The sequence below is a fragment of the Euprymna scolopes genome, chromosome 9 (genome assembly GCF_053919585.1).
Source record: "Euprymna scolopes isolate OS-2025 chromosome 9, ASM5391958v1, whole genome shotgun sequence".
Lineage (NCBI taxonomy): Eukaryota > Metazoa > Mollusca > Cephalopoda > Sepiida > Sepiolidae > Euprymna > Euprymna scolopes.
In genome coordinates this window covers 89,121,301-89,146,067 of record NC_136490.1, presented here as the reverse complement: position 1 = coordinate 89,146,067, position 24,767 = coordinate 89,121,301, and the positions used below count along the sequence as shown (strand labels likewise).

Below are 24,767 nucleotides of genomic sequence, written 5' to 3'. Positions count from 1 at the left end.
ATCCAACATTATTTTGTTTAAAATAATATTTTTAATGATCTAAAAGAATTTTGGCACAAACTCGAAAAAAAAAGATAAAAAGTGTTACAACGATTTATTTGAAGAAAGAAAAATAATGTTGTCATTAGTTTCGAAACAATACTAAATATTTGAAAAAAAATAAGTTTAAAATATTTAAACTTAAATCATTACATATGGCAGGGGAATGGGATGTTATCCAAGAGCATTTTGCATTCCATTTGTTTTGTTTTATTTAATATCTGAATATTGTATCCAAAATTTTTGTTGGACAAAGAAAACAAAGGGTAATTATACTGAAATAATAAGGTTATTATTTAGAAACCTATTCTTAACATGAAGATAATAGACGCTTTTTAAGTATTCTATAATTTCAGCTAATAAATTAATAATCAAAAGATTTGGTCAAGATTGAATGTAACTTGACCAATCTATGTAAAAACAGCACGATCTGTAATCGGATTGTAATTGTCAACGATCTATACTGTAAGAACTTGTTTGCAGTCTTAATTACACTTAATGGTAAATAATTGTTGTATTGTTTGTTAATTTTATGTGGCAGTTAAGTAAAAAGCATGATATGTATACCTAAAATATATCGTTTTCCGTACTTGTGCAGAATTTGAACCTGATGTAACTCAACGTCCACTCGTCTTTGCTCGAAACATGACGTCAACCGTCGGCTTCCGTTAGCGTCGCCGATTATCAAAGCGTGACAAATCTTCTTCTTCTTCTTCTTCTTCTTCTTCTTCTCCTTCATCATCATCATCATCATCATCATCATCATCAAGTGGTTGCTGTCTGATACAGACATTGACGGCTATAGCTTTCCATTTATCTCTCTATAACTCGAGGCATTCATGAATTCATTGTTGCCCATCATTTTTGATGTTACTCAGGTATTCAGACTGTTTCTCGTTGTTTATTTTTTTGTTTTTTTATATTTTTCAACAAGAGTTTTAAAGTAGGCATTTTTTTCTTTTATGTATTTTATTTCTTTTTTTTTTTTGCATTAAGTTCTATTTTTTATTTTTCAACCATTTTTTTGGATCCAACAAAATTGAACAAAAGTAAACAAATAACCAATTTTTTAAGCTTTTCATATTTTTTCGACAAAAACTTTTTAATAAGCATTTTTTGTGTGTGTTTTCATGTATTTTGTCTTATTTTTTTCTGTATGGTGGGTCTGGACAACAGTTTTAGTTTTTTGGTCGGAATAATCCCTGAAGTTTATATAGACTTTTCTACGGGCGCATCAGACGATATCAAAATGGGGTGAGAAGAGATAGCGGATGTGAAAGAAATTTCACTAACCAAGAGGGGTAGCTTTCCGACATATGGATTAGAATGCCGACGAAATTTCTGTCCCCACATAAACTAAAAAAGATAACTGTTGAGAAGCTCGCAGCTAGTCCCGCATTCTTTTCATTCCGTTGTTTTGCTTCCTTACAGGTCTGCTCCACATGATTTCTGGTTGTCTTCGTGTCAGGTTCAACGAAGTGAAGACTACAGTTCATCATTAAATGGTGAAATCGTCTCCCCCACCCCCAACTCTGCTATTAATTTTCTAGCAGTCTAACACGACCGTGGTCCCCGGCAGAATATACTACTTTAGAATGGAAATATGGGTTTCAGCATTCCTATTTGGGACCGTTGTAGCTATGACCGTCCTCGGCAGAGATGTAGCCACCGAACACCAAGACCGGCTTCAGTAGTCAGCCGACGTGTTTTCGACGGTGAAATAGGGATTCGTCAAGCCCGGCATATGTCGAGTATGAAGTTTTTCCAGTCCGCAATGGGATGCCCAACCCCATTCCACATTCTTCCATGAGTTGTTTTTTTTTTTGGGGGGGGGGCTTGCCATATCGTAGGCCCACAGGTAAATGATTTTTATTACGGTAAATATTTTCAGCTTTGCTTGCTGAAAAAACGTGTCAGTACTTAGAGATGTCCACTGCTGGTATTTCGTTCGTGTACTTCTCCATGCTTAACCGATCCTCTTTTGACACCGATGCACTTCTCGCCACCAGACGCGTAATTTTTATTTGCAGTGATTAAATTTTTATTTTTAGTGTTTTAATTTTTTTTCTTGACAGTACGAAACATGTTCTGGCGTCTGCAACATTTGATCCAAGTGTGAGATATTCATATTGTAGACAGTTATAATCAAGGGCCGTTTGAGGGTGTGTTGCTATTGATTTTTTTTCGTCCAATATTTTCCCTAAAAGTTCGTCTGCAACTTTGCAGTACATTGATAAGCTGGTCGGCGTCTTACGCCAGATTACAGTCATGTTCCGAGCAAAGCCGAACGGACGTTGAGTTACGTCATGTACAAATTCTGCGCAAGTACCTTGTTTTCATATTATTAATAAGCAAAGCCAAATTATTAAGCCAAATTCAGTTGTTCGTTTTTACGATTTTCTATTCCGAAAAGTATTTATATACAAGTATTCTGTACTGATAGTTTCGTTCTATTTTGTCATTCCATAAAACTATTAAGAATAAGGAAGCGTATGTTAAATGAATCTGTAAGCGTAATGTAGTAAATATTAAATAGTAATATGTAGAAATTCAAATAAGAAACTGGCTACATGCAAAGAGGTTAACCTCTAAATAAGACTAAGCGGTGATTTTAGATTACGTGAGAAGGCTGAATTTCATCAGGGTGAAATCATTTGCTACTCTCTCAGTGAGATTACGTATTTTGGGAGAGTACGCCTATTAGGATAAAAATTATAATTATTAAACGAGGACAAAATGTTGGCTAGCAAAACTATTTAGTAGTAAGTGATGACCGTAAAAGTTGTGCATCAAAAGTATTTTTATATCTTCCTACAGTATCGAAAGCGATACCGAAAAATTGACCGTGAGCATGACCTTGCCAGTGGAGGGCTGCACCCTTGCCTTCTTTGGTGGTGGTAAGTCCAAGTTCTTCCACTGCAGTGACTGGGCCTTGGTCTCTGGATCATAGTGATCGACCCAGGTTTCATCCTCTGTAATCAGTCTTTTGAAAAACTTTGACTCATCTTCTTGGCACATCTCCAAATTCATCCTCGAGCACTCGACGCGTTCTCGTTTCTGGAATGGTGTGAGCAACCTGGGAATCCATCTGGCAGACACCTTATGCATATGCAAATTGTCATGAATGATGGTTTCCACAGACCCTGCACTAATCTTGACATCTTGGGCTATTTGGCGAATAGTAATGCGCCGATCTTCCAAAATGGCAACCTCAACTTGACGGATAGATGCCTCATCAATGGCAGAAGGGCCATGTTTGAATTCATGATGCCAGCGTTTTACAAGGTCATATAATGGTGCATTATCACCATAAGTTTCTTTCATCAAAAGTCTCCTGTGGTGTGCGTCCTTTCAAATACAAAACTGGACACTGCTCGACATTCAACAGGCTCCATTTCCCACCTGAATCAGTTCAAACACCTGTAAAACAGAAATCACAATGAGTTCAGAGCTGTAATTTACCACATAACCCGTAGAAATATAAATCATTGCACATGCAAAATTTCAGCTAGATCAGACGACTGGAAGTTGGTCAGGGGCATTACTTATTGCACACCCCTCGTATATAATTATTTTCTATAATAATTATTAAATACGTACAGACACTAATTTTTCATCCTTTCGGGAATCATCAGTGCAGGGTATCATGATTAACGCCGGTCGAGATCATACAATCATGAGAGAAAGACGAAAATTCATGATTAGAACGTTAAAATAAATTCAACGTTTAAAATAAAGTCAACGGCGTGAAGAGAATAAAAGGGGGGAAGAAAATGGGGGAGTATATATATATATATATATATATATATATATATATATATATATATATAAAACAAAATACCATTTCTCAACATATTAGTAGATTCAAGCAACCTCACTAGATACACAACCTCAACATAGAAGAAACCTAAAAACAATAATGCAATACTCCTAAATTACCATAACGAATGCCCAGAAAAATATAAAACTGGCCTTATAAAAAATTTGATTCACCGCTCATACAATATAGCATCAACCTTACAAATATTTTCCAAACAACTAACAGACATAAAACAATAATTTTCCCAATAAAATCGTTAATAAGCACATAAAACTCTATTTAAACTCATTCCACAATAAAAGTATAAACTCTAACCCTAAAGAAAACGACACCATCAAAGGATATTATAAGAACCAACTACGCATTAACTACGGAACGGATGAAAAATAATAACAAATCTAATTAAAAATACACCAGACCCAGCGACCAGAACAAAAAGATCAAACTAATAATATATTATACTAAATTTAATACATCAAATTTAATAATTATTAACAATAACAATACTAACACCACACAAACCAAGCTAATGTAGTGCATGAATTTATTTTCCCCTTCGAAGAATGTCTCTGAACCCACTCTAGAAACTCATACAACGCATACATAGGCCACACAACAATCACACTCTCCCGACAACAAACCTATCATTTATCTGACAATCGTGCAATAAAACAACACCTAACATTCCATGATAAAAACCTACAGTGTACCAACATTAGACATATCTCAACTAGCAATACTAAAATTCGATATCTTAACAACTGCATACGACGATTACTAGAAGCCAGACTTATCAAATAACTTCATCCCCTTTTTAACCGGATCTCATTTAACACCGGGAAAATATACAAACAGTATTTAATATCTAAGAAGAAGCTAAGACTATAGAATAGGAAACTCGAAATTGAAAATAAAATAATTCGCCCCTAACCTTCCTGCACCTACCTTTATAACCAATAAAAAGAAAACACCAAGCCTCAAAGGAAAAGAAAAAGAAAACGATAACAACAATCGCTCCTGATGATAATTGGATGTACTAATAAAAGCGCTTGAGAATAATATGGCTTAACAACAACTTTTTGGCGCCATTTTATACAACATGCTAGCTGAAATTAAAAAAAAAAGACCGCTGGGCGAATGGAAAAGAAACCCTGAAAATCAGAAAAAAGAATAACTCTGTCGTGTTCAATATACGATGAGAATAATGGAAATAGTATTCCGACAAAATAGAGAAATAAAAAGAAACCAACCGAGTTATGTGTTCATCAACGTTTCGTCTTTATTTCGGGAGGAAGTCTCGAAATAAAGACGAAACATTCATGAACACATAACTCGGTTTGTTCCTTTTGATTTCGCTCTCTCTCTCTCTGCCTCTCTCTCTCTCTTTATATATATATATATATATATATATATATATATATATATATATATATATATATATATATATATAAGACATGTCCGATGTTGTTCGGGATTGAATTAGGCACAACAAACGTTCCACACTTTAAATACTTTTATTGTCATCGAAATCGGTGAAATCGCCCATTTTTCAATGAAAGCAATTGATTGCCCCCTCAAGGCGGGGACCCACCGCGGTTCACCGGGAGCAAGCGTCACATACCTCCCAGCAGTGACGTGATCCACGATACACTGCATTGTAGAGACCCTACCTTTGATTTTATGAAATTATTTTATAAAATGCCTTGAATTAAAGTTTAAAATGCAAAAGTAAGGTATCATAGTTCAATTGTGCTCTAAACAGAAAAATCCATTTCGAATACGCCTCTGTCTTATCACAGAATATGATGTTTTTTTCTTTCTTTTCATACGTCGAGTCGAGTTGTGTGGTAATAAAACATTTCAAATGCACTTGTGGTGTTAGGCTATATAACTTAGGTCAAAATCGGACTGTTTCTTCTTTAATCGATTTTCGATACTTATCGTAAGCATTTCGATAAAAAAAAATATATCTTAAAATACTCCCATAGATATGAAGTACATTTGTGTGAAAGGTTTTAAAAATCGGCTTAGTCGTTTCGGAGTTCAAAGGGAATTAACTCCCACACACATATACACACGCAGAAACACTCTAAATATCCTATCTATACATATAATTTTGTGTGTATTCTTTTTTCTAATATGACACAATAAACAAGTTTCAAATTTAAAACTTTCATGATGGAAGTGTAACACAATGTAATAGATTCCAAAGTTTTTAATTAGGATCGAAAACCTAGTTTGCCGTGTTTTTAATGTTATTTTAATTTCAAATTAACGTTTTAACGATTATTCAAGCAAATCTATGTACAATTCTGTCGATTCGGTTAGGAACCTATGCGTGACGAATAGTCAAATAAAAATGCTAAATCATAATATAAATGAAGAGAGGAAAGTAAAATTCCAATACCAACGTGTAAAGCAAAATGACACGCATTTAGTTGTAATGGAAGGTTATTTGGTTCACTACTATTTTCAGCGTTTAAGGGTCAGCCATTTTAAATCGAATTCAAAGGGATTACATTTCGAACATTTAATGTTGTTAGAAAGGTCATTGGATTTTTGATAAGGAAAGCGGACGAGGCGAACACTTGCTGTCTGTGAAATGTACTCAATTGTCTTTTCAGGGCGTCACTCAATATGTAACAAAAAACATTTGAAAGGCATTTGACTGATCATAAATCACATGAACATTGGCATCATTTCCTTTCTCTTTCTCGCTCTCACTCTCTGTCTCACTTTCTTTCTTTCTCTCTCTCTCTCTCTCTCATACACACACATACGTGTGTGACTGTGTGTGTGTAACATTAGCGTTTGTAAGTATAAAACCAAATTATTAATATTTTATTTAAAGCGACTACGGTTATAAAGCCCTTTTACGAAATTAAAATTGAGCCTTATAAGGGGAATTAAAACAAAGCGATCAAATTAAGCGCAAACAACACTCCGACATCCAGTTGTAATATTTTCTGATAGTTTACGATGTATGCCCGCTGACTTGACATTTGCAGGTACTTGATTTTTCTCAGTACTTGTTTTACTGCCGATGTCCTTGAGATATAATGCTACCATATGAAGTCAAGTACGGCTTTGTCACTGAGTTCAAAACTTCCGGCCAGCAGTAATTATTACTTCTTACACTGCTGATTGCATAAGCATAAAACACTTGTCTCTGTAAATATAAAAATAATCGCTAATATTTATTTAAAACATGATATATATATATGTGTGTGTGTGTGTGTGTGTGTGTGTGTGTGTGTGTGTGTGTGTGTGTGTGTGTGTGTGTGTGTGTGTATTATGTAAAGTGTATATATGCCTGTGCGGTGATTATTGTTAGACGGTTATTGAGTTATTTGTATAAAAATATGGTGTTCGATAAAAGTGTTTCAAATTAAAATGACCGGTAAAAATTACACCGGTTTAAATGGCGTATGTGAATAAATAGAAAAGATTGTACAAATCAGGAACAATTCCTAAACAAAAAATTAGATTGAAACGCGAACTATGGCGTAGTCGGCTATGGGCGCGGTCTATAAACGCTCTCGTTTAGTTTTTAATATGCGCTTAGCCTTCTCCACCAATACTTTAAATTTAATATTCGAAAATAAGTATTTATTCTGTTGTTTTCGACTTGTATAATTTTGTGCCGGTCCAAAAGTAAGGCACCCTATTTTTTAACTCGAAAACTAAAACGTAAAAGAGCTGCTAAAGTACCATTAAAAGCAGCGGCATGTTCTCCTCCAGAATTCATTTTCTACATAATCATCATTTTCAATGAACACCTGTCAGCTTATTTTGATATCTCGGAAGTAAAAGTCCGGATTAATATTTGTCCCTCACATGCTTGTCGTGGAACTTTTCTCCTAACTGTGATGACACTAACTACATCGGGTTTGTAAACGTTAGACAACCGCCGGTAAATGTTGATCGGCTTAATTTTTTCTTTATGAGAAATGAAGATGCGGCATTTCTTCTGGTGCACGTTCATTTTAGAGTCTTACACCGTCATTATCTGCAACAGGGAAATAAAATTATTAAGTCATAAATGCATAGGTTCAGTCATCATTACAATAGAATTTGCAATCCTCTCTGATTGATTAATATATATATATATATATATATATAAATATATATATATATATATATTAGTATACTTTGCAGCATTCTTTTCTCTTGTGCAAGTTTCATTGAACAGCAGGGAAAAGTCCTGTTTGTTTCTCTTGCAATCCTTGTTTTCTTTTTGCCGCGTAGTATTCGAACGTTCTGTTCGAGTGTAAAAAGTTAGTTTTAAAACGTCCCGTAGTCGCGAACGTTTTCGACTTTCATATGTTGTCCACGGGAGAGTGATGAATTAACAATTGCGGTGTAGAATTTATTGAAAAGACGATTAAAATCGTTTAAAATCATTAAACGCACTTAAGTGTGCCTTCCCCTTAATATTGAGCCTGTTAGATAGTTGTTGTTTTTTTTCAAACGGAATAGTAGAGCTTCAATGATTGGGAGGCGCAAATCACCGTGTAGGATGGCTAAAATGGCGGTGTTTTTAATTAATATAGTCTTAAATTCAGTTTTGGGGTTTCATGTGATGTAAGGTGTTTGTAAATAGAGGTATTTAGGGAAGATAACGAAAACCACCGAAATAATTAAAAGTAGATTCATTATTTATTACGAAATATTAAAAACAAGTCAGTTATTAATAAACAATAGTCCTATATTTGATAGCAGTTTACTCCAAACTAGAAATGCCGCGTACGTTTTTAAATGCCTGTAGGAGAATGTGTCTCCAAAAACTAACACGTACATTGCCATAACTAGAACCAGTGCATCTCACCGACTAACATGCCACCTATCTTTATCGAATAGCTCCATTTACCAACACTTCACAGCACATGACATCCCTAGACTGTGATCTGTGCCTCCCAATCATTGAAGCCCTACTAATTCGTATATATAAAAAACAACCATCAATCAGGTTCAATATGAAAGGGAAAGCACGCATAAGTGTTTTTAAAGAATTTCAACGATTTTAGTCGTCTTTTCAATTAAGTCACCAACGCAATCCTGAGGATGACATACAGAAGTCGAAAACGTTCGCGACTACGGCAAATTTCTTTTTACACTCGAACAGAACGTTCGAACACTAGCCTGCCAAAAAAAGAACAAATGCGTTGCAAGAGAAACAAATAGGAATTGCCCCTGTTCTTTAATGAAACAGGTATATATATATATATATATATATATATATATATATATATATATATATATATATATATATAAGCGAGATAAGACACTGATATACTTCAGCTGAACAATCCTGATGAATATTACTTGAAGTAATACTTTCAAGGTGATCCTAGCCAAAAAGGAAAAGCTCATATTTAAGAATAGAGCAATATATAAGTTTGGTGGTTAAATTTTAAATTCTGAAAAAACAACATATGGGCACATATATTCGAATTAAGAATTTATTGTTTGACAAAAGGAATATATAGAAGAAGTTAATTTCCATAATCCATGAATTTTCAATAATGGACTGCCCAGGGTTTATCAACTTCTCTTTTCGTACTATTTTCCATATAATTATCCACAACCACTCAAAAAACTATTTCCAATAATTGTGCTTCCATACACAGCTGAACATTTTGCTAACTGCATTTCATTTCCTCTGATATGAGCCATTATCGAAAATCCATGAATTAAGGAAATTAACATACCCCTTCCTATATATTTCTTTTGTCAAACAATAAATTCTTAATTCGAGTATGTGTCTATATGTTGTTTTTTCAGAATTTAAAATTTAACCACCAAACAAACAAAAATGTGAATTTTTATGAAGAAGTGACCAACTTTAAAAGACGACATCTCTATTGTTTAATAGCCTACAAAGTTAATTCATGTATCATTTTAAAGTATTTGGATAGATCTATAATTTTTACTGGGAATATTTTTTCAATGTCAAATTAAAAAAGTTGACCTTGATCTTAACTTTTACCTGAATTATCTCAAAAACTGTCCTTTCAATTTCTTTTTAAATTTTGACAGAAGATTTGTCTATCTTATGACAGTATATATTCCAAATTTCATGATGGCCTTTCACTAGAACTATCGTTACAAGCGTTTTTAATAAGTGGGCAAATTCAAAATGGCGGAACCTAGTACCTGCGACTTCATATAAAACATTTTGATATTTCCCAATATGGTTAAGTTTGATATATTTGCAAAGCTATTTTGATACTGATCAATATTTACATAAAGATCATGGTCAAAAAGTAAAAAAAAAAATTTCTTGAGGAAACTGAATTTTTTTCATTTGTTTTATTTTTGTTTTTTTTAATGCAACACAGATCTTGTTATGGAAAATAGTGATATAATTAGTGCTGAGGCTATTAATCACACTCTAGAACATCTAGAATTTTTTGAAAACTTATATGTGACAAACCAATGAAAAGTAGTATTTCAAACTTATGTGACAAAACGATTCCAAAAAATGTTAAACATTTCTGTTGTTTGTATTAGAGGATAATATGTAGAACATTTATTTTTAAGCTATTAGTGAAAATAAAAGTGCTAAAAGATAGTAAAATACTTTGGTTTTTCAGTAACTGAACCTTTTATCACCCCTATGTTAGACATCTTTCAATTTTTGAAGTCACCGTCACTTTTTTTAGACTACTGCCTGTTATAAAAATAAGTTTTCAGTATATGTAGAAGAGGGATTGGTGAAGATAAAAAGCAATAAAGAATTATAAAAAAAATAATAGTATTGATATCGTTTTGCTGTTGAGTTTGACTTGGAACAGGTAAGACACGGAAATTCATGCTACAAGATTGGCATTTTGCCAGTCATCATAAAAATGTAAGTTCTATTTTCATTAATTTTATATAGAATTTTAGTAGATATTTTTATTAAAATGGTGAACCTGTAGGAGCGTCACTCCTACAAAATATATGTGTCTCTTCGGTTTCTCGCTATTTTTCAGTGGATTATTATTGAATGGACACTTATATGCAAGATTATTACAGAAAAAAAAATAATAGTTAATATTTTGATATTTGTAAGGGGTGCTCACTTTTTAGTTACGGCGTCATAGTAAATCAATACCCTATTTTGTAAACACGGAAATGAATTTGTTTTTTTTTCCTATTTTTTGTACTGTGCTGAAATAGCGTTATTATTTCGAAAGCCATTCTTAACATGGAGAGGGGAGGGTGTTTTGTAGGGACCTCCAAACTTGTGTGAAGAATTTTGTACATAATCCCTTGACGCCAGACTTGTGCTTATTTTACGAGATATGGAACGGCAGAAGCGACTTAATTCTTTTTTAAAACCTTTGTTTATCTTCTTCAAATGGCAGCTAATAAATAATCATTATTATTTTGAGAGGTTTTAAGTTTTACACCGTTTAATGATTAGTAATATAAACATTTATATATTAACTATAAAATACGGTTTTACTAAATATTTACGACTGTTCTGTTTATTAATTATGGATTTCCATACTTTATTTGGTAAAAAGGGACAAACTAGAAACCGTAGTGATCTTTGAAATAGTTAATTTTTGCACAATAATATTTTTCAATCGTCTTTAATCTGGCGATGAAATTGATTGCAAGAGTCGTGTTTATATTATAACTTAATCTATATATATATATAAAAGCGAAAATGTGTGTATGTTTGTTCGTGTGTATGTATGTTTGTGTGTCTGCTAAAAACTTTTGACAGACACAACAAAAATTCACAAACTTGGTCTCATATGAAAGCCCCACCTTCCGGACGAAAAATATCGAAAAATTGGCCCAAAGTGACCATCAGAAGTGCGTCAACTGATCGATTTTCTGCAGAGGGGGCCAAAAAGTGACATTTTAATGTTAAACATTACATATTTTTAAATCGATTTATAACTGCCTCAAAAAATACGGCTGCCAATTCTTCTACATAAAGTATACACGCGGCCGTTTATTTTCGGTCAACTTGTATTTAAAACCCGCTGAGTCATGTCACGTGATCTTGACGTCAGCAACCTCTAATTAATTTACAATTTAAAATTGTTGTTATCGGTAAAAAAAAAAATTAATTAAAGCTAAACTATGAACTTCTACGCTATGGCAACGTTACCAAAGTTATTACCACATTCAAAATAGTTAGACTCGATAGTTAAACGAAAAATAATAAGCCAAACATGTGAAGTAAAAAAAAATACGCTTACAAAAAAAATTACGCTTTATTTATTGGAACTTATCTTTATTTATTGGAACTTATCTTTATTTATTGGAACTTATCTTTATTTATTGGAACTCCTGTCTTTATTTATTGGAACTTATCTTTATTTATAGGAACTTATCTTTATTTATTGGAACTTATCTTTATTTATTGGAACTTATCTTTATTTATTGGAACTCTTATCTTTATTTATTGGAACTTATCTTTATTTATTGGAACTCTTATATTTATTTATTATTGGAACTTATCTTTATTTATTGGAACTTACCTTTCATAATAAATAGTAATTTCGATCGGTTTAAATATATGTCGTTAAACTTGTGAACAAGGAAACAATCTTATCTTTGCGAAATACACGAAAAACTAGATTTCCACAAGATACAATTAATAAGGTAAAACAGTTTTACAAAAGTGAAGAAGTCAGTCGAGTGATGCCTGGGAAAAATCATTACAAGACTGTTTTAAAGGATGGAGAACGGGTTCAGGAACAAAAATATCTTGTTCTCTGTAACCTGAAAGAGGCATTTAAATAATTCACACCAAGAGAAAATAGGCTTCTCTATATTCGCCGAGCTTAGGCCAAAAGCAGTTGGTATTGGGACTCATACTGTTTGCATTTGCACAATCCATCAGAATATAAAGTTGATGATCATAGGATCTCATCTGGCTAAACTGACTAAAGGAAAAAGTCATCATTTGACATATTACAACCAATGCCTATTTGCTGTTGCATGCAATGAAGCATCGACAAATTGTTACTTGGGTGACTGCTCATCTTGCAACAAAATGATGAATGATTTTTTTTATGCAAAAAATTTTTTTTACAAACTCAATTGATGATTTTGTATACAAACAGTGGTTATCAACTGATAGAACCATTCTACAAACTCTATCACAATTTACAGAGGAATTTATTGAAGCTTTCCATGCAGGCCTTCAAAAATTCAAGAAGCATAATTTCATTGCCAAAGCACAATCAAAATGTTGTTCTGTTAGAAAGGGTTATGTAAAGTTTCGTGAAGTCTTAGCAATAGCAAATTTTTTCTGAGAATTATTCATTTATTTTGCAAGATTCAACTGAGGGATTCCACTGGAATAATGATCAAGCTACATTGCACTCATTCATCTGCTACTATAGAAATAGAATTGATCTTGAGCATATCAATTTTGTTATAATATCTGATTGTCTTAAGCATGATGCAGTAGCTGTCCATTTGTTTCAAAGAAAGGTTATAGAAAAATTAAAAGAAATTATAAATTTTAATGTACAAAAAATGATATATTTCTCTGATGGGGCTGTTACACATTATAAAAATTTTTTAAACTTTATAAATCTGCGCAACCATAAATCTGATTTTAGTATTGATGCAGAGTGGAACTTTTTTGCAACTTCTCATGGGAAAGGACAATGTGAGGGGTTAGGTGGCACTGTAAAAAGGTTAGCAGCAAAAGCTAGCCTGCAGCAACCCTATAATGAACAAATAATGACGCCAATGCAGCTGTATTTTTATACAATAAAAAATATTTCTGGAATACATTTCTTATATTCCTCAACTGCAGAATGGACAAAGGAAGCAAATATTAAGAAGACAGATTTAGCAATTCCTCCACGATTATAGGAACACAAAATACTTTCATTCCTGTCTCTCAGAGAGAAGTGGAAATTAAAACAGTGTCAACACAAAAGAAAGGAAGAGTAGTTCGAATCACAAAACGAAACAATATGGAGTTCGAAGACATTAACGGTTTTGTGGCAACACTTTATGAGAGGAATTGGTAGTTAGGATGTGTACTTGACAAAAATCCAGATAATGGTGAGGTGAAAGTGACATTTTTACAACCAAATGAACCCTCTCCATCTTTCTATTATCCATCACATCCAAATATATCAATTTGGAAATATTCTGATGTTCTTAGCTCAGTTGATCCAAACAGGAATCTATCTATCTATATATCTATAAAAGTGAACGTGTCTGTGTATCTGTCTGTCTGTGTATCTGATTATGAAGGAAAAATCGAAATAAATTAATTTCATTATAAAATTTCATAAAATGAAAAATGTTTTACTGAAACATTTTTATAAAATGTTTCAGTAAAACATTTTTCATTTTGAAATGTATCCTAATGAACAGATATTGATTTCTTGTGTATATAGTGTATACTTAAGACTTCTAACAATGTCAAATAAACTGTTTACCATGGCCATCAAATGTTGTTTATTCTTTTGATACTATAAGCTAATTAAATGTCAACGCACATTTTAGAATTTTTTATTACATCACTTTCTGTATCAAAATCTGTGTTGTATAAGAAAAGTATGAAAGTCATAAAGCAGTATGATTTCGCAATCAGAATTTGCATAAAATTAAACATGTCAAGAACTTTTAAGAACATGCACTTTAAAAAATTTTCATTTAAAAAAATTACCAAAAAATAACAGAAATTGCCTTTTAGTATACCATTGAGATCACATATGTTTTATCGTATGATTTAATAAACCCTTAACACCTTTCAAAATTCTTTTTTTTATTATTATATATCACTTTTTCATAACAAAATCCGTGGTGCATTAGAAAAAACGGTGCTTATGCACTTTTTGAACCACGCTATTTTTAAAATTGTATTTTCAGCTTAATTTAAAGTTTTATGATATGTTCATTTTTATTATAAAATTGTTAGGTTAAAGTACACATTAGTTACAAAACCCACTCATCTCCACATGTTAAGAATGGCTTCCGAAATAACGTTATTATTTCAGCATGGTTCAAGAAGTGCACACGTACCAAAAAACAAATGAAGAAAATTCAGTTTCCTCAACAATTTTTTTTTTACTTTTTGACCATGGTCTTTATGTAAATATTAATCAGCATCAAAATAGCTTTACAAAGATATCACACTTGACCATATTGGGAAATATCAAAATGTTTTATATGAAGTCGCAGGTACTAGGTTCCGCCATTTTGAATTTGGCCACTTCTTTAAAACGCTTGTAACGATAGTTCTAGTGAAAGGCCATCATGAAATTTGGAATATATACTGTCATAAGACAGACAAATCTTCTGTCAAAATTTAAAAGAAATTGAAAGAGGGATTTTTGAGATAGTTCAGGTAAAAGTTAAGATCTAGGTCAACTTTTTTAATTTGACCTTGAAAAATATTCCCAGATAAAGTTATAGATCTATCCAAATACTTTAAAATTATATATGAATTAACTTTGTAGGCCCATGAACAACACAGATATCGTCTTATAAAGTTGGCCACTTCTTTATAAAAATTCACATTTTTGTAAAAGATCAGGAACCCCTTGACTTTGAGTTGCTTAACACGTGCCATTCAATTCCTTTCATGGAGATCTAAGAGCGTAGCACATTTGAAAAAATCCGAGTCGGACATGGTTTGTGCTCCCCCCACAATTTGTCGATTTGATATGGAATGTGCCATATACATACACACATATATATATATATATATATATATATATATATATATATATATATATATATATATATGGAGAGAGAGTGATAGAAAGAGAGAGAGATGACTTTGTCTGTCTGTCTTAGAAACAGTCTGTACCAAGCTCCATCCGTCAATTTTTGGTGTACGGATTTTAAATTTCATATATAAGAGATTTGTCATATGGAACAAATTCGATTTGGTCTTAAACCAGTAAAATAGCTGGTAAAGAGCCAAAATTAAAAACTTAGATAAAATATATAAATAAAAACTAAATATAAATACATTTAGATCTTAAAGGTAAATATTTATGTATTTACAATTGTGTTTATGAAAATAAGCAATGTTTAGCGTTAGGACGGGATTAGTACGGTAAATTTCTTGACTGTAATAATGATTTTTTTTTTAGAATGTGGATTAATAATTTGTTTTGAATTGAGGATGTTATTTTAAATTTTACATTTATTGCTAGGGTTTAAGGTAAAAATCATGTAAACATTATCCAAATTTTAGAACCTGTTATGTGTATATCACCTAAAATTACTTAGAAAAAGAATTTCAAATGTAAGTGCGATAATTATTGAAACCTTTGTCATCTTAATTGTTTTGCTGTTTTGTCGTTTTCATTGGACTAATCTGTTTAAGTAAGTAAATATAGAATATTACATTAATAATATTTTTGTTTAGAGCTAGTCTATTAATAGATATATATTTTAATATCATTAACCGGATGAGAATTTAAAATTTTAAATGACTATATTAATTGCGAATATTTATTTATGGGAGAAAAATACATTGCTTACAGCTGTTTATCCCACTTGGGTAATTTTTTTTAATTTAGTAAATTATGGTAAGAACTTTTGATAAAATAAAGACATTTGATTAAATTTAAGATGTTTTTTGGATTATTAATATTTTGTGAATAGTACCCCATGGGGTTTGTTTTTATAAGCACATACATTTTCAGTAAGGGTTTATTACGAAAATTTCAGAAGCATAGTTAGGATCTGAAAAATAAAATAAGGCGCCATAAATTATGTCTCTCCGTGGTTTTTTAAGTTAATTGCACGTTGAAAATGCAATAAAAGTTGTTTTCTTATTCAAATAAATTTGCGAACTTTAAAAATCATCATTTACATTTTTCATCACCAAATTATTTTTATTCCAATGAAAAGAAAACAAAACTTTCCAAATGTTTTCTGATGAACACACATCTGTCTATGATGACTCGTTTGGTGCGCTTCCGCTATTCAACAAAACACGTGTAAGCCGTATAAGACGTACTACATTTTCATATGAATAAAATTTTATGAGTATGGATTAAATACGTCTTGTGATTTGGGAAGTAGCGATATATATATATGTATGTGTGTGCGTGTGAAATATATATGTGCATATGTAAAATTATATATCTATATATTTAATTTTAAAAAATGATCTCATTGATATACATATAAGTAGTACCTATATATATGTGTGTGTGTGTTTGTGTGCGTGTGTGTGCGTGTGTAAAATTTATAGTAATACTTGTTAGAATATGAGCTTTTCTAAATAAAGTAACCATACTTTATATGGTAATAATTGTTTAAATGCGATCTTAAGTTATCTTCCTTGATCAGAAAATTATTTTGGAAAATATATTTTTCCCCTGGATTTAAAAAGATCATCATCATCATTTAGTATGAATCCGAAGATTCTCTTTTTGGTATTGGTTTCCCCGATATTTTTCTACTCATAATTCTTTATAGAAAGACATCGAGGATTATGGGAGAAACAAAGTGATGGTTCCAAACATCTTAAGTGAAAGTAATTTTTGTGAAACAAACTGGATTCGAACTCGGATACCCAGACCGTCAGTCCTTGTCATTAACCGCAAAGTCAACGTAACTTCCCTTTTGGAAGATAACGATAGACAACTTTTCAATTAACCTCCATCTACAAGCTACTATTAAGTACGTCCTCATTTCAAAATACTTTCTTTTCTTTTGTATTTCAGTTTAAAACAATCAATAGTATTGTTTTTGATCTTTACATAACGTTCCATTCGAAGTTATTTCTTAAAAAAATATTCGAAAATGATACATAGTTAATATATTAGGTGTGTGTGTGTGTGTGTGTGTATTTGTGTGTGTATGTGTGTGTGATTACGCGCATGGCTTGTGCTGTAGTTCAATTGAAATACTGTTTTATTATTTTAGCAGAAAAAAAATTGTGAAATAAGTCTCACTATGACTAGAGAATTGGGCTAAAATTTCTCCCACTTACCTAATTTTCACGTCCTCACTTGGCCTAGGAGCCTTCAGTTGTTTTGACAGTTATGTCTTCAAGAGCGTTTGAAGTAAAGTTATTATCTTTCCACCCAATTAACCTTGCGTCATTCCAAATAATTGTTTAGAACAAGGCAACATTGTGTTTGCTTTAAAGATAAAATAAACAAAAAAATATTTAAAATGACTCTTCATGAAACTATCAAATCAAATGACCAATCCCGGCATTTAGACAAACATGAAATCCATCACTGTTGATAACATTAAAAGGTTATTTATGTTAGTGTATTACGGCTAAACGTCTCGTGCGATTCTTAATATGTTTAGCTTCAAGCTGTAACATGAAATGATAAAAAAACATTGAAACAAATTTGAAACTTTTATTTCTTAAGCTCACTGATTGAATCAGTAAGAAACCTAGACCACATAGTAAAGAAGCCCAGTGCTTTTCTCTGAAAGTCACGAGTGTATGCACTTATGTTCTCAATGAGATAGATATAAACAACATATAGCATGTAATAAAATTTCTAATTTTAAATAGTCAGTCCTGCGCAGGATTAAGAAAAACATGTATTTGTTTATAATCAAATTTTCCGTGGTATAACGGCCTGGATAAGCAGTGATAGAGTCGGTTCTTTTTTTTCTTTTTATTTTTAGTTATTTCTTGTGACGTGTATCCGTAGAAAAAGGTAAATTCCATATGCCGTGGTATTTAAACATTTAATCTAGAGGTAATTCGCGAGGTTGTACAATTAGAATAAACTATGTAGTAATAATTATGTAAAGATTATGAGTTGCTTTACAGAATTAACATTTTTATACATCACACTACCTTTTTTTATTCACACTAGTGTTTTCATATATAAGATCGGTAAATGACAGGTAATTTAGTCCATAGGGCTCGGAATAAGCATAGATAACTATAAAAAGAAAAATAATATGCACATTGGATTAAAACCTACGCATCAGAACAAAGGGGCCATTTAATGTGTGTTATCTTTGACCGTTGTATTAAGAGTTGGATTTATGAAAATAATTCATCCTACTGTGATAAGACTTGTTTACATTATAATAACATTTATTTATCCCGTGACCGAAATGAACTGTTCATTTAACAGTATTACCAACAGAAACACAAGTGTCAAATAAGAAAGCAACGAGATACATGATATATTGTCAATGGTGCCCGGAAAACTCGTCTCCGGAAAACTCGTCTCCGGAAAACTCGACCCCGGAAAACTCGACCCCGGAAAACTCGACCCCGGAAAACTCGACCCTGGAAAACTCATCCCCTTTCGCTAGGTAGGAAAACTGGTCCCTTATTGAATAAATATCGATTGAAAACACATTTTATGATCGTTCTTGAAGGAGATATTGTTTTTTAAAATAGACTATAATATTTTTTTAAAATATTTTTACTTGTTTAATGTTTTTTTTTTTTTTAAATAAAATCGATTTTCTAAGTATTCGTTTTCTACCTAACTGGCTAAGTTCTTAGTGGTTTCACTTATTTTAAAGCGTTTATTATGTTCATACAAAGTTAATTACAATTTTTTTTGTTCTTATTTTAACGATGTTTTTTGATGTCATAAAAACAATAATAAAAAACAAAACCAAAAAATTAAAAAAACAGGGAGCGATTCGTCGTTACTTTTTTGTTTTGGTTTTTTAATTATGATAGTTTTTTTTTATGTTTTTGTTTTCTCTCATACCAAATGCATTCATGCGTTATTTAAAATTATAATTTACCAATTATCAACATTTATTGTCGTCCTGTCAAATTTTGCAAAAATTAACTAATAAATTAAAAGCGAAATATTTTTGGCGCGAGAGATGCCATGTCTCTCTCGTTAACTCATTTTTATTTTTATTTAATTTTTACTTCAAAATTCTAAAATCAATCATTAAGAGAAAAAGTTATCACTAAATAAATTTATTAATCAATTTTATTGAAAACTCCGCTATAGTTTATCAAGAATCTTTTTAATTTCATTTTTTGTTGGTTGTTTTTCGGAGGGAGATATGGTTTTTACCCCCCTCTCTCTAAATAATATTTTAAAAAATATTAAAATTTATTATTTTCTTTTTAAAACCAAATCTCCCTCAGTAATTTCTTTAATTTTCTATTTTTTAGCGATTATCAAGACCCCTAAGATGTGATATACTGAACATTATTTCTCGTTCTCACGTAACACTCGACATGTTTTTTGTTTGTTTTCTGTGTGTTTTTTCTTTACCGAATAAACGATTCCAAATAAATTAAACAACAAACAACATAGTCGGCGAGATAGAAAAATCGATTTTACCCTTTTATAAACAACAATATATAAGTAAATTCTTTTTATATTAATATAAAAAAAATATGTGGTCTCGTTTATGAACATAATAAACGCTTTAAAATAAGTGAAACCACTAAGAACTTAGCCAGTTAGGTAGAAAACAGACACTTAGAAAATCGATTTTATTTAAAAAAAAAAACATTAAACAAGTAAAAATATTTTTAAAAAATATTATAGGGGGATATAGTCTAGTTTAAAAAACAATATCTCCTTCAAGAACGATCATAAAATGTGTTTTCAATCGATATTTATTCAATAAGGGACCAGTTTTCCTACCTAGCGAAAGGAGACGAGTTTTCTGGAGACGAGTTTTCCGGAGACGAGTTTTCCCGGGATGAGTTTTCCTAAATTCATTGTCAATAATATTTGATAATGGTATGTTCTACGTTAAACATATTTGTTGTTCGAAACAAATCAGAATGGGGTAATTGTTAGATTGCAAGGCAAAACATAAACTCGATTCATTAAATAGATTGGAAAGTGTGTTAATACCTACAACTTCAAACTTCTCTGGCCATGAAACAAGCCACTTACACAAGAACGACGTGGCAATAGTAGGTGCATTATAGAACTTGTATGTGTCTCATTTTCTGCTTTGTGATAACTTTGTTAATTCCCAGCCTAATGGATTTTAAGAAAATAGTTATATGATGAGATTGCATGTCCAAATACAAGCGTTTAAAAGGCGTGATATAAAATATACTATTGACAATTAATAATTTCTCCACTCTTTATTCGTGCCTAAATCTAAACGTAGATTCCATGAAAAAAGCTTCTCTCTTAGAACTGCACACATCTAGCATTGTTTTCCGTTTGCTGGTTTTCCAGTTGATTACACTATGATCGTCTTCAAGTCCAACGTAAAGAAGTTCTTGATGAGCCGTTCTCCTTAAGTAATTCAATTTATCAAATTTACACTATTAACGATTCCTATGATATTGCCCCATTGACTACTGTACACTCTTTAACTTTTATTATCGAGTGGCCTCTAGGCCTTGATAAGTGGTGACTCCTATGGAAAAAAAACCAATAAATTCTGAATTTTTATGTGTATAAATATACGTCACGTCTATTCATACAAAGTTAGGTATTTGTATATACTTATATGTACGGTGCACTCTTAGACTAATTAACCGATTATGATGAATATTTGAACACAACAGTTTAGAAAACAAAATGTCAGCTATTTTAGTATAGTTTAGTAAAAACCCTTTGTGAAAATTTAGATATCCAACATTTTCGAAAATGTTAATAATAGCTAATAGACGTAAATTAGTATATATTACCTGAATTTGAGCGTCTTTGAAATATTTCAAAAAATAATTTTATATATGAAAATTTAAATATATAGGATTTGTATGGAAATGATACCATCATAAAACACCTTGATTAATCATGATTTCCTTAATTTCAATTTCTGTTTAAACTCTTCACTTAATTCTTATATTTTCGACATTTCCGAAAATTAGAATCGGGATTCTATATATGTTTTAGTATCCTTACATCATTATTTTAAGCTTCGTAATAGAATTTTAATCTGTCTTGTTCGATGACGTGTTGGTAAAGATATGCTTGTTTATATATATATATATATATATATATATATATATATATATATATATATATATGAAGAACAAAACATGTATTCATTTGAAGCCAAAACTGCAACGCGAAATGTTTTTATAAATAAACGGGTGTTTATTTTTAAGAAATATATTTCGGAGTAATCTCCCCCCCCCTTCTTCCTCGACATCATGTAGTGGAAGGTAGTTCGATTAAGAGTTCACGTGATGTTGTTAACTGCGGGGGTTTTATGAAGCCGGATAGGTGACGCGTGGTCGCGCATTTTGAAAATCTGGTTGGATGGTTACATTCTCAGGTACTTCAAACTTTTATTACTGTTTTCAAAATTTTCATTATTAATGTTTTATTGTTTAGCTCTTATATACAGCGTTTTTAGTCTTTTTAGGTTTGGATCCATATAAATGATTTTCGGCTTTTCAACTAGAATTGAGAATGTGGGCAACCATATTGTTTTAGGTGTTGGCAAATCGTGCTTATATCTGAAAACTTGTAGGGGTTAATCGCCTGGGTATTGGTCGTGTATCCGCTGTAGCTATTTATATTTCTATTGTTGAAGATGCATTCTCCCAAGGGTCATTTGAATTGGTGAACTACATTGGTTTCGTCGACTGATTTTGTTGTTCGTGAAGTGCTCTTTTTAATTATGAGGTTAGCGGTTGTTAATACTTTGTAGTAGATTATAAATCTGATTTTAATAGTATTGATAGATGACACATATCGATGTACAACATTTCTTAGTACCTTTTCATCTGATTTAAAGTTGTGGTGTAGCTGGTTGCGATAGAATATATTGATAGAGTGGGGAGTGTTAATATTTTTTTTACGAGGTGGTCACCACTTATCAAGGCCCACAAGCCACTCAGGGATACGGGTTATTGCATGTACAGTAGCTACTGTTGGGATTTAATAAACTGTCTACTTAAGGGGGCGGTTCATCAGGAATTTGTTTACGTTGGACTTGAAGACATCCAGGTTGTAGTCAGGTGGGAAACAGGAAGACGGAACAGAGTTCCACAGGCGTGCATTTCTAAGAAAGAAGCTTTGTTCATGGAATCTACGTTTTGATTTAGGCACAGATAAAGAGTAGGGAAAATTTTTAGCAGTGGTTTCAGCTAGACGGGTGTTTTTCGTGAAAGATTGGCGAGGGGGGACCAGAGATTGGAGTTCAGACGAGCACCTTCCATGGAAATAACGATAAAACAAAGATAGTCTCGCAACGTCTCTTCTGTTGGAGAGAGGTTACAGAGAAGAGAAAAGGGCATCCTCCACTAGGCCTAGAAGTCTATTTTGTATTCTGTCAAGGCAGGATAGGCTGTTTTTAGCAGCTCCTGTCCAGATATGGTAGCAGTATTCCATCCTTGGACGTACTTGGCTTTTATATAGATAGATAATTGCATCAGTAGTGAGATATCTTCTGGAGCGGTAGAAGAATCCCACCATCTTTCCAGCGACCTTGGCAACAGACTTGATGTACGTGTTCCATTTCAGATCAGGAGTGAAGGTCACGCCCAGAAGCTTGTCAAAACATGGGGCTTCTCCTAGACTAGAGCCATTCATTTCAATTGATGCCAGATGGGGATCAGAGCGTTGTTGATGTGAGGATAGGAGCTTGGTTTTAGATGCATTAAAGGTAACCAGCCACCTCTTCCCCCACTGTACCATGCGCTCAAGATCAGAGGAGAGAGAATCATTGTCATTTACAGCCTTTGATGTGTTGCCGTAGATGGTCGTGTCATCAGCATAGATGTCAACGAATGATTTAAGTATGTGTTTAGGGAGATCATTGATGTAGATCAGGAAAAGAGTTGGGCCCAGGATGGACCCCTGAGGGATTCCAGCATTAATACTGCGGGCCTCTGATTTTTGTCCATCGACCACTACTCTTATGAGCCTATCAGAGAGAAATGATTTAATGATTGAGAAAACATTTCCAGTTTACCGTAGCTGGAAATCTTCTGAAGTAGGCTCTTATGCCATACCTTGACGGAAGCCTTTGATATGTCAAGAACAATTTCCCTAGAGAGGAAGCCTTTGTCAATAGATTCGCTAATCCTATGAGATATAACCGTCAGCACATCTGCTGTAGATCTTGCAGAACGGAAAACATATTGCGCATCATTAAGAAGGTTATTTCTGCTGAGGTGGTTGACTACTTCTCTATTTAATATGGATTCCAGCAACTTTCTCATGACTCACAGGAGACTTATTAGTCTGTACTGAGAGGGAGACGACTTATCACTTGAATTCTTAAATACAGGGCATATTGATGAGGTTTTCCAGGGTGTTGGAAAGCACTTTTCCTTAAGGCAACGCTTAAACAGTTTCGTAAGTATGGGAGCAAGTTCTGGTTGAAGCTTTTTTAACACTATAATTGGGATGCCGTCAGGGCCAGTTGCTTTACTGGAATCAAGGTTCTTGATTTGCTTGGCGACCCTACACACAGATAGTTGTATCTCACCTAGCGTGTTGTGTGTTATAGGAGGAAACGCATAGAGTAGAATAAGCTACAAACTTCTTGGCAAATAGTTTGGACTTGTCTGACGATGACGAGATGACTTCTGGTCCATTGATAATGGTTGGGATAGAACGCACACTTCTGTTCAGGATCCTATGTGTTATTTGCTAAAACTGGTGGGAACCAAGCCGCTGCTCAACTACTTTGAATTAAACGGACTGAGCATATAGCTCTCTTGCATTTTTTATTACTCGTTTACGGTGGTTGCTAGTGTTCCTGAAAGCAGCTTTAGTCACAGTGCATCTATTACGTTGGTAGTTATGGAAAAAGTGATTTCTGTGTGTGATGGCAGCAGCACATTCTGAGTAGAACCATGGCTGGCTGTTAGGTTTTTGTTGAAATTTTTTAGATGGTATGAATCAGTCTATGTCTACAATTACCCATTCAGTTAGGTATGATACTATGCAGGACACATCCTTTTTAAACATGAAATTCAGAGGTAGATCAGATATGAATGTACAAAAGCTATCCCAGTCAGCCATGGAGTATCGGTCTACAGTACGGTGGAGGGGTACGTTTGGGGATTTATTAC

At 32.6% G+C, this 24,767-nt stretch overlaps 1 protein-coding gene across 1 annotated transcript; it reads right to left on the bottom strand.

Annotated features, from left to right (window-relative positions):
• Positions 1 to 207: 207 nt before the first annotated feature.
• Positions 208 to 17,945, bottom strand: LOC145285002 (protein GVQW3-like). The gene is made up of 2 exons (XM_080134091.1): positions 17,796 to 17,945; positions 208 to 3,459 (listed from the first exon to the last, which is right to left on the bottom strand). Exon 2 carries the CDS (start codon positions 3,361 to 3,363, stop codon positions 2,851 to 2,853), a length of 513 nt encoding a protein of 170 aa, XP_079990217.1. The 5' UTR covers positions 3,364 to 3,459; positions 17,796 to 17,945; the 3' UTR covers positions 208 to 2,850.
• Positions 17,946 to 24,767: the final 6,822 nt, after the last annotated feature.

Excerpts from the sequence above, each read along its gene's own strand:
- LOC145285002 (XM_080134091.1), bottom strand. The coding sequence starts at position 3,363 with ATGAAAGAAACTTATGGTGATAATGCACCATTATATGACCTTGTAAAA.